Source organism: Cornus florida, unplaced genomic scaffold (assembly GCF_030987335.1).
Source record: "Cornus florida cultivar Cherokee Brave unplaced genomic scaffold, ASM3098733v1 CherokeeBrave_3.0.0_Hap2_Chr02, whole genome shotgun sequence".
Lineage (NCBI taxonomy): Eukaryota > Viridiplantae > Streptophyta > Magnoliopsida > Cornales > Cornaceae > Cornus > Cornus florida.
In genome coordinates this window covers 44750168-44767302 of record NW_026775572.1, presented here as the reverse complement: position 1 = coordinate 44767302, position 17135 = coordinate 44750168, and the positions used below count along the sequence as shown (strand labels likewise).

Sequence of the window (17135 nt, the reverse complement as noted above, 5' to 3'; positions counted from 1 at the left end):
GACAGGGCGAGGTGGGTTTTGTAGAGTGTTTTCGTAATAGTTTATGAATATAATGAAAGTAAATAATGAAACAAAAACAAAAAAATTCGTCTTAATTGTTTTCGTAATTGTTCATTCTCTCTTTTGTGAATAAAAACAAAATTCAACTTCTTAATTGGAACTTGAGATTTAATATTATTATAGTTACATAAAAATAATACATAAAAGTTCTCAAATAATAATAATACAAATGAATATATAATGATTGAAATAAAATAAACCAAGATTTGCCTAATGTATACATAATATTATTGAATATAAAATAAAATATAAGGACAAAATTATAATTTATCATATAAATGGGAGGGTGACATTTCCCCATCCTCGCCCCATAATTGGCTTTTTAATCCTAATCCACATCCTTGCTCCCAAAACCATTTAACTATCCCCATGACTATTCTAAATGGGCGAGATGGGATGGGTATTCGACAAAACAGGATATTTTTCCATCACCATGCATGAAGTTAATGGATTCTTTCAAACTTTTTAAATTTTAAATAAGTGAGTTCTTCAAAATTTTGCATTATTTTGACTTACCTAATATGCCCTTTTTACATTGAGAATATGTTTTAAAAAAAGTTGGTTCGAACCACCACTATTGTTCACTCAGATGCAATTTATGTGCAACTTTGTATTTTTTAGATGCAAGTAGCGCTTTTGTTCACTTAAATACAATTTATGTGCAACTAGATAAAATTTGTGTACCATCAGTATTCAGTACTACTATTATCCTGAAATAATTCACTTAAGAAGTAAAAATGACATATTAGGTAATTCAAAATAATTTTCATGTTCATCTAGCAAATTTAAAGAATTTACCTATTTAAAGTTTGACTTCATGTAACTGTAATTGTAACTCAAAGGCATGATATTGATATTAAAATTGTGGCACATGTGGTTATACTTGGATTGATTATGCTTTATAGGATATATATATATATACATTTTTTTTTTTTAAAACAAAAAATGTTAAAAGTTAGATTAGTAGATGTAGAAAGTCGTGCACTAATACTATTAGATTACTAGATGTAGACATTGTAGATATAGGACTTGTTTGCCTGGCTCTTTTATGTAAAATGTGCACATAATATTGTTTTTATTGTTTATTGGTGCATGTGGTGGAAATAACCACTAATAATAGTAATAATTATTAGTTTTTTAAACCAACTAAAGCATTAGAGAAAAAAAAACACCAAAGCATTAATTTTAAAATCAAGCATGACAAATAAAGAAAAAGAAAAAATATATATATATACCAAAGTAATAATAATAAAAAAAATTCAGGTCAAACAATATTGCTAAAAAATATGCATTCGACTTACATTGAGGAGTAAAATTGCATTTATAATCCATGCAGCCTACAACATTCTTTATTTGCCAGTATATTAGTCCTTTATTAGATTAACGATTAACCATAAATTATTTTTGTATATTTTTTCTCTAACATTTACTTGTCAAAAAAAAAAATAAAAAAAAAAATTGAAAATACCTCTGGATGAATACGGTTTAGCTTTCCAAATTTTACTTCTTTAACCATTTTACTTATTAGACTTCTTTTAGCCCTTATTATTATTATTATTATTATTATTAGTTTGGTATTGTAAGATTATCATAGTTTTATTACATAAAACATAAATAAAATAAAATAAAAATTCCTTGAAGAGACACAATCATAAATCGATTCCAGCTAGGTACAAACGATTTTTTGGAGAGGGATGTGTGAGTACCAAATAGGGGGAGAAAAATAAAAAATAAAAAAATACAGGTCCAACTGTAAAATTTAAATGACCATAAGTCTCTTCATTTTTCATATACATTAGCGGGGTAACTGAAATTTCAAGTTATGAAAAAATTGCCTTGAAAATGTTTATGTTGAGTGAATGATGGAACATAAGCATAGTTCGAGAAAGTGAAATGGTTTTACACACACACAGAATTAACAATGTACTAATTTTAGATAGAAATAAGGTTGAAAAAAGGCGAGGCCGGTCGGAGGAACATCTGAGTCAAAACCATCTTAGCAACATATCTTCAAGATTTCAAATTCCAGCATGAAAAAACTAGGGCTTAATGCGCTTTCATTTGGCATCAAAAACCAAAATGGCTGGAACAAAAATGCAAAACATGGAATAATTTATCTCGGTGGCCTGTAATTTCAACCGACATTTCCCACTAAATTAAAACTACAAACAACGCAGATCACAATCATACAATCTGATTAATCAAAAATCAGATCATCTAAGTGAGAGAGACACAATCAATTAGAAAACAAGAAGGAAAGACCATTACCTCCATTAGAAAATGTCTCCAGATATGTACACAATTTCCAGCTTCACTTCATATTAGGTCCTGCTGTTGTCTTCGAAGACCCAACTGCTCCATGATCAACAGACCTTCCAATTAACAGCTGCGACGAATATGAGCCACTTTTCTTCAATTTACCGGGAAATTCCTTGCCTGATTTACCCTTCAAGGAAAGATTCTTTTTAATGCGATTCCGGTTGAGTAACAACATAGTGTTGCGAGGGGGCGCATGCAAAGCCCCTTCAACACAATCACCTGCATGTGCGCATCCCCACGGCTTTGATGGTCCATCCTCACAAAAAGGTCTGAGCCTAGGGAAACCATTCCTCAACTTGGAAAACACTGGCTGCTCTGGGGAATTTTCTTCCTCCGATCGTACACAGAGAGGGCAAGGTGGGTCACTTTTACGCGTTTTTGGTGTTGCTTGGTCCAAGCATTCCGCATGGAAAACATGCTGGCATGAAAGAACTCCAGCAACCGGCAAGTCTCCACTTCTCACAATTCGACGAGAACCCCATGGTGACCTTTGCGAAAGAAACCTCTCACACAATCCACATTTAAAACCCTCTGATGGATTACATGAACGACTGTAAAAGTCAGATTCAAATGACTCGGCAACGTCAGCAAAATCAATACTACCACTAGCACTGCTCAAACGGTGCACCTCTCTTTGTGGAGTGGCAGTATCATACTCTGAAAACCCAGCAATAGTGGCATCCGCAGATTCTCTTGTAGGTGTTTCAGGTGGAAAAGACACAGGGTGGATGGGTTTAGACATAAAGCAGCGGCGACTTGAGAAGCTACGATGAGAAGAGTGTGACTTCACCACAGGCTCATACTCGCTACTGTCTGATTGAGATGAAGTAGAGCCCCCACTGTCTTGAGCCACCGATCCCTGCAAAAAACCTCGTCACCATAAGGAAGTTGAATGCTAGGAACATACTCAGCTAAGTTCCAAAGCAAAGATGACAATGCAGTACCTCTACAGTTGGTGAAAAGGATAATGACCCCAAAACTGCATCCAGCAAGGGTGAAATCATATCAGCAAATGCAAACAAAAATACTGTTATAAGCAATTTTAAGCTAACTTAATATCTTTGTGCAAGTGTGGGTTGGGGGTAGGAACTGTGTGATGCTAACTTAATATCTTTGTTTTTGTCTGCAACCTCATTCTTTCATTTCAATACAAGTAAAGGAGAGTAAAATGTCATGGCATTTGGAGGCAGACTTGTGGGAAGTGGGAGGTTGAAGAGAATTCAACAACTAAGACCCACAGCACAAGCCCGTACTATGGCACCATGAAATAATTAATCTTAGGCCACAATGGTTCGGCATCCAACAGAGAACCTGCAGGAATCTCAGAGCTACTAGTTTAAAGCCCCACCACTTTCATTGAGCCCTTCAACAACAGAACTAGAAGCACCTAGAACCCATATGTTACAACAGTTGATATCGGGCAACCATGCAACATTGAAATAAAATTTAGAAGAAAAACTATGGTCAGTATTTGAGCTACAAAAAAACACACATTCACTAATGAAAATGGATATTTACAGTTAATAGTCGTAAAGTAACTCCAAAATTCTCAGCAATGCTCTTCCACTCCAATTGAGAATAGCAACAAATAACTGGTTCTTTTGGACTTTGAAGCTTTGAACTTCCAAAAATTGATTCAATTTCTTCGCATGGACACACACACACACACATAGAGAGAGACTTATGAACACTCTACAACACCAGATTACCCAGAAGAAATAATAATAATAATAATAATAATAATAATAATAATAATCACAAGTAATTATGCAAACAAAAATACTGTTATAAGAAATTTTAAGCCAACTTAATATCTGTGTGCGCGCTAGTGTAGGGGGTGCGAAGGAACTGTGTGATGCTATTTTTTGTCTGCAACCTCATTCTTTCTTTCAATGTGAGTGAAGGAAAGTTAAATGTCATGGCAATTGGAGGCAGGCTTGTGGGAAGTGGGAGATCGAACAGAATCCAACAAATAAGACCCACAGCACAAGCCCGTACTATGACGCCACAGAATAATTAATCTTAGGCCACGATGGTTCGGCATCCAACATAGAACCTGCAGGAATTTCAGAGCTACTAGTTTAAAGCCCTACCATTTTCATTGAGCCCTTCCACAACAGAACTGGAAGCACCAAGAACCACATGTTACAACAGTCAATATTGGGCAACTATACAAAACTAAAATAAAATTTAAAAGAAAAACTATGGTCAGTATTTGAGCTAGAAACAAACACACATTCATTAATGAAACTGGATATTTACATAGTTAATAGTTGTAAAGTAACTTCTAAATTATCGGCAATCTCCAGCTATAACACCAAATCACCCGGGGCAGGGGAAAAAAAAAATCACAAGGGAACTCCCAGATAACTGCTAAACATATGGGGAGCTCAGAAACCAAGTAGCACAGGCATATTTGAAAGAGTCATTGCATTATATTTTGGTCATATTTGAAAGAATCATTGCATAATTGACTTGTATAGGAAAATAAGTCTCGACACTTTAAGGTGTGTAAATATTATTTGAAGATGGTCGATCATGACTACTTTTAAATGTGTTTGCATTTATAAAAGACTTTTGTTGGAGTGTATGGAATGTGTAGGCCAGTTGTCTCCAAAGTCCAAAATAATGGAATTTATTTTTAAATTATGGACAGGTTCAAGAACTATCAGACAAGTGTCAAGGAGTGTCCGTGAAAAGTTGGTGTTCGACAAATCTCCAACATGAACATGGCAGATTCATAGAAGTGTTCGTGCTTCTTAGTTCGGAAACAAATCCAATTCTGAAACCCGTGACTCCACTAATTCAAGTGTCAACTGTTGATTTCCTTCCAAATGTACCGCCAAAGCACAATGATGTAACTATCCACACGTTTTTAACTCAGAGACCAAAGGAGAGAGGGACTATAATTCCCATGCATTTAAACAATGGATCAACACTTTTCTGTCTCGTTTTTTCACTCACCCAAACAACACCAGTTATGAATAAGTTTTTTGTGTGCCAAGTCATCTATGGTTAAGAACTTCTCTAAGGTTTTGTCTAACCAAATAAAGCCAATTTGGAAGGTACTTCAGTATACCAAGTGACCTTCCAAGGAAGATTTGAGATCCCCGCTCAAAGACTATATTAAAAGACCTAACCTCAAATCTTCCCCTCCTAAGGGCTTTCATTTGCACATAAACCCGTAGAACGTGTGAATGTAAACAACACTCCACTCTTAACGCAACTCTAAATTACCAACCAAACTTGGGATCCTAAACCACACTGCTCTCTATAAAACTCACATAGTCAGATACTGATTGCTTCTTACCAACCATAATCCTAAACAGATTATAGATCTAAACTTCGTAGGACCCTCCCCCCGAAGCGAACCATTCAAACTCCTAACGTTTGCCCTCTTCCCACTAGCCATAGCCAATGCTCTTCCACAGACCTATCCAATAAGATGATACAAGTTTAATGCAGTTCAGAAGGATCCATACTAGATCTAGAATTTAATCGTATAGATGAATGTAGTGAGAATTCACTTTGAAGCTACAAAGCATGGACATGCCAGGGATAGAGGACATACCGGTGTCCGACATGTGTCCTGTATTGTTTTTTCATTTTTAGTACATGTCCGGACACGCAAGACTTTTCTTTTTTATACACATATGGAGATGAAGAAGATGAGGAGAGAGAGCCAAATAGTTCCATATCTGATGTGATCCTGATCAATTTTGTGTGTGGTGTGTGCATGTACACATATATCTAAATTATATATATACATATATACACACACACATTTAAAGAAAGATACGATCTAAAACTTGTGAAGAGATGGAAGGGATGAGGGAGAATCCTCTGGGAGAGAGGGAGCCGTGTGCGAAGGAGAGAGGTAGAGATGGAGGGGATGAGAACATAACAGCCAGAAGATCAAAGAGAGAGTGGGAGAGAGATGGTGGTGGATAAGATTACAAGTTTACAATCTTATCTTTTATGGTTTCTTTTATACTACACCTGTCTTTGATCAGTTGTAAGCCTTTAGGCTGTTATATGGGCTTTCCCATTACTTTGGGTCTAGGTTCTGCCTGTAAATTTCTTTATATCATCTACATAAAAAACTTTTGAAAAAAAAAAAAAAAAAAAAAAAGGAGGGGGGGAGGGGTTGTGACTTTTGGATATTATATTTATATTTTAATCGAATTTAGGCTTATGGACTTTATATTTAAAAATATATACGTAGGTTAGTTGGTAGGCTTAATTCAAATGGGTTATGTTTATGAGTATCTATGACCAGTTGAACAAGAAATTAATTTTATATATAATAATAAAATAATTATATTATGGCCGAATCCTTGCCGTGTCCGTATCATGTCGTACCCGTGTCCGTGCTTCATAGCTTTGAAGTGACAATTCCTGGGTACACTATCATCACATTTAATTTCACAATTCCATTTTACAACCCTAATAAAAAACAATAATGCACACAAAAATAATCAAATATGTAAGGTATTTGCGAAGTTTGAAAAATGAAATCACACCTAACATGCTCCCAAATTTTCCTTCCACTACACTCCTCCACAAGAAGCAATTTTCTGCGTATCTTCACAACAACTTGCCTAACAAAGTTTAATTAAAATCTCAGCTTTTCAATGCCCAATGCCTCTCCTTCACACACACAAACAAGGCAAGAGATGCTTCAAACATGCTATTCGCAACCCCTCCATGCACAAACACAATTATGAGTGTGTGGAACACAATATATATTGCACCTTGTGAGAAACATGGCATAGAAGATTCCACATTCATCATCATCATCCTTGCCTTTTTCCCGTACAAACGGGGTCAGCCACATGGATTCTCTTTTTCCAATTTTTTTTTTTTATTTTTTTATTTTTATTTTTTTTTATTTTTTATTTTTTTTTTATTTTTTATCTATCATAAGCCATTTCTCCTACCAGATTTAAGTTATTTAAATAATTTCTTATTACTTCATTTCAGGTTAGTTTTCGTTGACCTCAATTTTATGAGTCTGTGGAACACAATATATATTGCGTAGGCATAGAATATACCACCACATTCATCATCATCATCCTTGCCTTTTTCCCGTACAAACCTACATAGATTCTCTTTTTCCAATCTATTCTCTTATTTTCTCACTAATAGGAGCCATAACTAATTTCTCCCTAAACCTTCGATTATTAATCTTATCTTGCCCAATTACTCCTAACATCCATCTTAAGATCTGTATTTCCGCCACATGGATGCCTTGTTCATGTTTCATTTTTAAGGCCCAACACTCCGCCCCATATAAAATAATTCGTCTAATGATTGTTCTATAAACTTTCCCTTTCAATTTATTTAGTATTCGTTTATCACATAAAACCCCACTAGCATTCCTCCGCTTTGTCCAACCTACTCTGATTCTACTACTTACATCATCATCATCTCTCCATCTTTTTGTACAATTGATTCCAACTATCGAAAATATATAGTCAGTGGACTAACTAGAAACACTAAACCAAGAGAAAGAAGCAAGATATTGTATTTACAACCGGCGGCCGCGCGCGCGGGGTGGGGGGGGAATGTGGGACAAGAGGCTGTACCAACCGTTAAATACTAAATGCAAGATAGTGGTATGTAGCAGACAATTTTTACATCATTGTGTTGATGATCACGTTTAGCAGACAGCGGTTAGCCAATAAAACAAATAAAGGGAACTTCTCAATTAGTTCATTGTAATCAAATCAAATTAGCTTCAAATGCACATGCTATAATACATAGTAAGGTATAATCAATCTGGTCAATGATATATTTAAACCTATTTATAACTCCTTTGAATTTTGGAAGTAAATAAAGGAGTGAAAAGAAACCCCAAATCACTTTAGTATCGCATATAAGCAGAACAAATTAAAACAGTCAACAGAAAACACAAACAAGAACAGGCAGAAGTATTGCGATACTCTTTACGACCCAAAATAAATTAGACGATAAATGTAGCTCAATCTTCACAGCTATAAAATTTCCTACACATCATAATTTCAATATATAAATAACATAATAATCAAAAAACTGGCACTTAGGGAAGTCTTGACAATCCCAATACACGAAATGTTGAAAGGAGTAAAGTCAATTTAAATTACCTCGTCTTGATGAAGTTCCATAATCATCAACACTGATTTCTTGTATTGCTGGGGGAGTCCACTGTTGGGCAGGAGAGATGTCCGATGGACTACTAAAATATGGCCCAGCACCATCAGGTGTAGAATATTGATGGTTGGGAAGATGAGTTCCCCTCGCCCAGCTCCTACTTTCCCTACTGTTTGATGATGTAGAAGACCCATACAATTGAACACCATCATGAGACCCAAATGATAGCCCTTCAGACTGGAACCGGAAATCCCATCTCGATGGGGGAGGTGAAAAGCTTGTATTAGTTCGCCAATAGGGCTCAGGGGGACCCATGGACCACTCCCTGCTAGCTGCATTAGATCCATGTGGCCTTGCAGCCACACAACAGAGCGACCCCGTCTTAGCTATGTTTTATGGAACTCACCGGAACGTATTCTGCTTGCTTTACAATTTTTTAGAGCTTGTCGTTGGCTAACTCAAAAAAATTGTGTCATTTTCTCCCAAATTCTGGTTATAAATTACACATGTTTACACCACATCTTGCAAATTAAAAGCACTACATACAATCTAAGCAAGAATTTGCCATCCAAGAAACCCAAGCTTCATTATATTAGAAGAATAGTATGCTGACCCATGATAAAACTTTGCCCATACACTGAATACATTCTGAATATCAAAACCGCCGTTCAGGATTTCCAGCGGGAGGGCTGCATCAAAAGAAGATAAATACCATCAGAATAAAAAATGCAATACCATAAACAGTCATGCAAGATAAGGATTCCATCAGCCATCGCATGAAATCATGGTCACAGCTGCCTTTACGGTAATGGTAATTGTACCATGGGTGCAGGGTATAATGCACATATATACAGATGCAGATAACAGCACAACTTTTTTCCTTTATGCACATAACATCTATAATATATGCTTGTCACTTTTAACCACAGAATTCCATAATTTTTTTTTTTTTAATGGCTTAAAATGAATTTTGTAGAACTTAGAAATTTTCTTTTTCCCTTGGCAAGAAACTCACACACCCATTTGCCCCTACTCACCTTCCACTTTCGGAGATAAAGGGGATACCACTAGGTTACAGTCCTTCATGGTGAACTCAGAATCTTTTTTTTTTCCTAGTTGTGAACTTCGAAACTTGATTAATAGTAATGATTAACTTTGTATTTTTATACTGAATTTTAAGTTGCTGGCAGCAAGAAATGCTTATTAACTTTTACCTTTCAATACTTTTGTGGACAAAAAAACACTTACAAATATGAATAGTTATCAAGGTAAAAATACAGTTAGACAAGATCATTGTCTCAATGTAACATAAGTAAAAAATTAGAGGGAGTAGATCTACAGAGAGACCTAGGTCAGCAAAGTAACAAAGTGAGACATAGTTCACCAACAAATTTTTGTGATTTGACTTCAAACAAAGATTAAAGTTAGAGCTGATAAATATATTCTAAATAAATAAGGGAGAAAAAATAAACAAATTTTTTAACTTTCCATCAAAGTGGAATATTCAAGAGCCTTGATTAAGACCAAAAGTTAAATCCTATAGACGATGTTTCTGAGTTAAATATACAGTCATATTCTGGTTCCCTAGGACTCCAATGCCCAAAGCTACAAAATTGAAAAAATGGCTGAAATAGGATTATAAATATTCACCCGGGTTGTTATTGGCGCCACAATGGACCGTAACGGCACCATTATGGTCCCCTTACGCCTGTGCATTTCAACAATAACACATGGTTGGCAACATGTGCAGTACCTACCATTATCATTGCGTAAATCAACTAATCCATCAAACTTAGAGAAAATAATACAAAAACAAGAAAGCTAAGTAAAAGGGCAACTAAAAATTATGAAAGTAATAGAGAATCCAAGCATGTGGTGCATACAATAAAATTAACAAAATGCCATGAAACATTAAATATCAGAACTTCAATCAAAAGGGTTCTACGACCACACATAGTAAATGGAAGGGAATCAAATAACCTTGGTTTACAACTGCAAATGTTCAAGAAAAAGTCAGCACTTCTAAACATCACCAGCATCAACAATAGCTGCAACAGCAGCAACCACAACAACAACAATATCAATGATAGGTATCAAAGGATAAAATTAAAATAAAAAATAAAAAATGAGTCGCATACGATTATAGTCCATCTAAGAATAACAGCAGCCCCAAATTTGAAGCAACAAATTCCTATTATTTTATTTAAAAAACTATATATACGAAAGAAGCCTAGAAACAGAAAATTCTCAGCAATACACCTACAGCAAAATCAGAAATCAAAAAATTTGAAGACTGTCTTAGTTTGAAGTTCGACCAAAAACAAAATGCGACAACTGTAAAACTAGGGCATGAAAAATTAACAAAGTTTTTTCACTCTCCCATCAAAGGCCATACACAGATATAATATATATGCATATATGCACATATAGAGAGAGATAATTGGGTTTCTGTGCGACTGTGCTTACGTTCGGTGAAGAAGACTGCGAGTGTAGGAGCGACTGAAAGGGCATTGGAGGAAATGTGTGCAAGCTCACCAAGTTGAAAACCCTAATATGTCGGGGAGAGCGCGATTATCTATGGACTCTTCCCATTAACTCCCTCTTCTTTATCGTATTTGTAGTTATTTCCAGTATTCCCTTCTTTTTTTCGAAGACACCCCCTTTTGCACACTTTTTATTATTATTATTATTTTAAATATATAATATGTAGTAGTAGGCTAGTAGCTATTCCCTCCTTTGAAACACATTATGGAGTATTTTATAAAATATGTTACATAATTACTTAATTTTTACAAAAATTATTAGTCGAATTTCATTACGTATTTTGAATCTAATCGATTAGACTCACTTTATTACATCCAATGGATCTAATCGATTAGACCAACCATTTGGACTAAAATGACAAAAGGGCTTTTAAATAGTCTTTTTTAGAACATAGAAAATAATATAATTGAAATATTCATAAGATCACCATAGAAAATAAAAAAACTATTATACATTTGAAAAACGAGTCACTTGTTTTTCGTAACATATAATGGTATATAAATATAGACTACACGAGAGAGAGAGAGAGGGAGAGAGAGAGAGATGCCAGAGCATAAAAGATTTTCTTCAAAATGATTATGGTGGTTAGAAGTTTTTATTTTTGACCAGTTTTCTTGTAGCCCAAGAGCAATACCACAATTGCCGACATGACCGCATCAATTGTGAGAGTGGAGAGTGAATAGAGTGTGTGGGGTCAATCACTTTACACTTTCCTCATTTTTGTCGGCATTGCAAGGTGTCAATAAAAAATGATATTAAGATCTACTAGTTAAGCCTATTTGTTAAAGAAAATCAATTATAGGTGGATCTCGTTTTAGGCCTACTTCGAACCATCAATGACCTTTATTATTTCACTTTGACAAATACGACTAACTAGTGAGTCTGTATCTGTATCTGAATATCATGACTCGGGGACAATTGTATAAATTTTTAATGTTTAAAATTGACTCAAAATTTAAATCTTATGATAAGAAAGTAAAAATTAATATAGTGTTATAGCTGGGAAAGCAGTTTTTAATTTCAAGATAGGTGCTGCTAATTGGTCATTATGTACTAACTGATCAGTGATGATTTACCATAAAAGGATTTGATTGGTCCAGTGTTTGCAACTATGCTCATAAGCAAACACAATGTTAAAAAAGAATAAGCATCTCAACTTGAAACTTCTGTACACACCACTTGTCCAACAACCGTTCAATCATTTCAATTATCTGTTTCCTATTAAATACAACTAAGTGCTAAAATCTAGAATCACAAGATTTCCAGAGATTATATATATAATATTATATAGACACAAGTCTTTTCAGTCAACAACAATTCACCTCCAAGTAGAGAGAATCCCTAATACACCCTTCACTTGAATAAATCAAAATCAAAATCAAAAGCCCCCAAAAAAATCCACAAGAAAGCTCCCACTTAATTTTTAGATCAACACTACCATTTTGTGCAAAGTAAATCATAATGCAAATATAAATCTGAAATCAACCGTTTGTACAAAGTAATGCTCGGATTAAGTCCTCCGATCGTTTCCTTGCAGAACTTCACAGAGGTGAGACAAACGTGGAATAATGGATTTTATAATGCTCAAAATCATTCTATCATAAAATCACTGCATCACAATGCTGGGAAATCGAGGCTAGGAATGTCCCGGTGTAAGCCCTAATGGCCGGTGGTTGAATGCCACGTGAACCAACGGAAAATTATTTTTCGAAATGAGTATTCAACCAAAAACTTTCTCATGGAGACAAGCCAGAAATACTGATACAGATAAGCCATATACATTTTAATGCAGTTCATCTTGACAAAGCTATTCCACCAACCACTATTCATTTAAATGCAGTTCATCTTGACAAAGCAATTCCACCTACCATTTGATGGCAAGAAACTTATATTATGACTGGGAAGAAGCCATAACCTCCACAAGCACCCAAAGTCAAACTTCATGATTGCATTAATACCTTAAGGTGCACAACACTTTTGAGCTGGCCATCAAAAGCTACAACAACATTGCTCTTTTGGCTCCAAACCACAAGGTTAACAAGAATTACACCATTGCTTCGATTTCGGCCCTACTTGAAAGCAATTCCATACACATGAGGGTTTATAAGCGAGGCACTGGACAAGAAAGCCATGTTGATGTCAACGCGCGAAAACCCTGCTTCAGATATACTCTTCCCTGTTTTCCTGGTGAGGTGACACCCATCGGCAACTGTCTGCTGAATGGGATCAAGAACACCCTGAAAAAATTTGAGAATTGTTCCATCTAGCAGCCAACAACGAAAAACACATCCATTAATTTCAATTTGAACTAGCTTAGCAATGGGCGGTGAAGGAAAAATGAGTTTCCACTTGAATACCTTTTGCAGCTACATGCTCCACAAATATGTAAAGCCCACCCGGTCTAAGCACCCTCCTAACCTCTGAAGCAAATTGGTAAATGTTGAATATTAGCAGCTCAGATTTCGAACCATTAATATGTATAAAAATTATGTCTCCATATAAAAATGGCTTGGTTAGATCTTGAATTTTTGCTACATTCAACAGAAAATATGGAAAAAAGAAAATAAAAATAAAAAAAGTAGCTCAGATTATTGGCTAGTTTACAAACAGTTCGGGTTTGGGTAGTTGAAGTCATTATTAGTTCAACCAACTCAGGTAATTGACTAGCACTAAAGGGGCTTTCTGAAGCCCCTTGGAATTGGAATCATTAAATTATAATTAAAATGGCGTTTGAATTAAGTAAAAACATCTGTAAGTTCATATTTAAGATTTTATAATTGGCTTCATTTCAAGAATTTATTATCATTTTTACGTGTTCCCGGCAGTGTGCCTTCAGATTCCGAAAAAATTACAATCGGATAGTTCATTTACATTAGGCACCCTAACACATTCTAAATGTTTTACTCAATTAATGAAGTCCTTTTACACTTTGGGAGCCTCATTCAGAAGTTTAAAACATACAGCAAGTTATTCCTCAATGTCTGCATTCTTTAAAAGCTAATGGAACTACCAAAGAGCACAAGAACTGATTCATTATTTCTCAACTTCACAAATCAGATCATAAAGCTTACTGAAAAATGTATGGAAATAATACAGTAAGCTTACTTTCACTCTTTCAGCGGTCTCTTTGTGAATCTGAGGTCCCTATATGAACTTCAACATGACAAGTTGACTAAATAAGATGAAACCATAGTAGCTTATATACCTTTCAGAGTCATATTAACATCTGCAACAGAACATAGTACAAGAGTTCCAACGACCGCATCAACTGAAGCATCACTTAAGGGTAAAGCCTCTGCAACCTGCACAAATTCAAGACCATCAATTTTTAGAGAATATCAACCTCTTAATTTTAAACACTTTCTTGACTAAAATATAAATAATATAAAGAAACAAACAAATAGTTTAATTTAATACTGTATGAGTAAGATATGACTTATAATGCCTCCACAAAAAGAACAGGACTGAATCACTGCTACCAGAATAGTACCTTCACAAATCTATTACCAAAGATGTCTGATACAAAACTTATCCTACAGATACTTGAAACTTCAAAATTCCTAAAATTGTTTTTTTTACTTTCAAGGATGGAGCCCGTGTTGTTGCTACATGGATTAAAAACGATCAAACCCTTTCTAATGATCTAATCACCGAAAACATCTAAGAACAGTCATCTCAATGAAGCAACCCTATAAAAAATATTTCCAAAATTATTTAGTTATTCTCGCACTGGAAGTAGAAGTATGGTAAAACTAGGCCTGCTGAGGAAGACAAAGTAATTGAGTTACTAAGAACATTGTATTTACTTCAGATAGAGAAGCTACGTTACGTAATTCCTAGAAAACATTCCTCTTATCGTCTTGGTTTAGTCTGCAAATACAGAAACAGGTCCAACACTTTAAGTTGAGGTCTATAATGCCAATCACACTACCTAAAAAGCCTCAGAAGCACCATACTGAATATCCCAGAGCTGAAAGTCATTACATGATAGTAATCCCTTGCAACTTTGTTTTCTCTACAACAGCATGCCACATGCCTATGTTGACTCAAGTACGAGTATTATCCATGCGTTGAATGTGTCAAATCTTCAAACAGAAAGACACATGGACATTGCTAAATATTCATGTTATTTAATATTTTATTTTATTTTCTAGAGTAAAAGGATGACTTCATGTAACATAGATTCTAACATAAGTATTTCATTTCATTTTGAAGCAATAATATAATAAAATTGAATTATTAGATGACTTATTTAGGATCACATCCAACCAAAAGTGTCAGACACAACACATGCTAAATGCCAGTGTCATGACTTGTGTTACTACCTCATCGATAACCTTTGCTGATAACACCATCTAGACAAAGAACTTATTGAGCATTTCTAATCCAGTCAACTAAAAGGTTGTTTTGCTTCCAAATACATAATTTTAAGTAAGTTTCATAATTAACACTTTGTGGGAGTTCAATAATAAGTAAAGCCATACTGAAGAGAAACTTACCGCTAGTTTAAATTCAAAATTTGTGGGAGGTAATCCAGCAGCAAGTGCCGCGGCCCGAGCATACTTTTCCATCTTTCTGTTGGGATCAATGCCAAACACGTTGACACCGGCATCAGCCGCATAATATCTGAGATTAGGACCTGTCCCAATGCCAATTTCCAACACATTCTGAGCCTTTCCCCTCAAATTAGAAAAGAGCTGTGACTTATAACCTGCAATCTTACCAAATAACAGGCACAGCTTAGAAATGCACTAAAACTTAGAATTAATACCCATCTGGGTCCGAATCAATTGATCCTAAATGATCACTAACCTCTTTCTCATAAGATTTCATGCTCGAATCCAACACTGACGCATAGAATTCCTCATACCAATCTGGCCTAGGAGGGTGAACCCTCTTCAACATGGCCTGTATAATGAATGTATATAGAACATGTCACTTCCATTCCACAATCACTCCAATTTACTCATGTAAGTACTACCCAATACACCAAGAAATCAAGTTAAGAGAAAATTAACTCTAAGAAAACTACTTGAGCGAGCCTCTCTCCTCCCACAAAAGGGGATGTTGAGAGTTCGAGTGGCACCAGTGACATGTTGTGTAACTATGGGTCAAATTTTTTTTTTTTTAAAAATAAATAAATAAAATTGCACATTTGTTTTGACTTCTTCACATGGTATGAAAAATACCCATATAATATAGTATGTAATATATATATATATACGTAGTATATAATTATATAGAGAGAGAGATGTACAGTACAGTGGGATCAGGGTGCAACTGGGAAGCATTGGAAGGAGGGACTGATAAGAAAGTGGTACCAAGTGCTTCAATGAAATGTCTTCTTCCACAAGAGCAGAATCTTGTGTGGGCACACAAGGATTCAGGGAGTTTTAGGTTTGATTCTTGAGGGGTCTGAGAAGAATTGGACTTTTGTTGGACATTGTTGTTGAAGATTGTGAATTTATTAGCAAGTGAAGTTTGATTGGAAGTGCAGCAAAGGTTGCGACTACAAGGGATGAATGAACATAGTGGATGAAGAATCATTTTGTTAAGACAGGACTTAGGGTTTTGGTTTTCAATTGCGAAGCTATTGGCCATTCATTTGGACTTGAAGGAGAAGCTGAGATTATCTTTTATCTTTGGTTTAAACAAAAATGGAAATAAATGGTTTATTTGTCAAAATCGAGTTTGACTTTATATTTTAAGAACAGTTCATTATCAATTCATTCGGCCTTAAAATAACCCCCTTTTTTTTTATTTTTTTTTATTTTTGGTATAATAGAGTAAAATTTTACTCCATTTGGAACTATAATCAATTATTCATCGTTTATCAGTCTTGAACTAAAATCGAGCTTAATATTGGGTTTGAAATTTAAAATCGAGCTCAACTTGGATTATGAAAGTGCCATCAATATATTCATAAATAACGAATCACTTGCAACGAGCAATAAATAACTTTGAAAACACTTATAGTTAAAAAAAAAAAATAAAAGACTCAGAATATTAATTGATGAAATATTGAATGAATTTTAACGAATAAATTAAGATAACTACTGCTCCCTCCCTCCCATGTTGTC

The 17135-nt window shown here is 35.0% G+C and overlaps 2 protein-coding genes across 3 annotated transcripts; both read right to left on the bottom strand.

The window, feature by feature from the left end:
- Positions 1-2041: 2041 nt before the first annotated feature.
- On the bottom strand, positions 2042-8904 carry LOC132296150 (uncharacterized; the record flags this gene model as incomplete). Its single annotated transcript, XM_059794379.1, has 3 exons — positions 2042-3238; positions 3324-3358; positions 8505-8904. Coding segments are annotated over 3 exons (1302 nt in total), but the record flags the coding sequence as incomplete, so codon positions are not given.
- A 3508-nt stretch (positions 8905-12412) lies between these two features.
- On the bottom strand, positions 12413-16716 carry LOC132294840 (uncharacterized). Of its 2 annotated transcripts, none has more exons than XM_059792841.1 (6): positions 16318-16716; positions 15868-15963; positions 15555-15773; positions 14261-14357; positions 13413-13475; positions 12413-13318 (listed from the first exon to the last, which is right to left on the bottom strand). In XM_059792841.1, the coding sequence occupies exons 1-6, from the start codon at positions 16654-16656 to the stop codon at positions 13125-13127; spliced, it is 1008 nt and encodes a 335-aa protein (XP_059648824.1). In that variant the 5' UTR covers positions 16657-16716; the 3' UTR covers positions 12413-13124. The 2 variants fall into 2 exon arrangements, with proteins under 2 accessions (XP_059648824.1, XP_059648825.1); XM_059792842.1 differs by having other exon boundaries at positions 16313-16444.
- Positions 16717-17135: the final 419 nt, after the last annotated feature.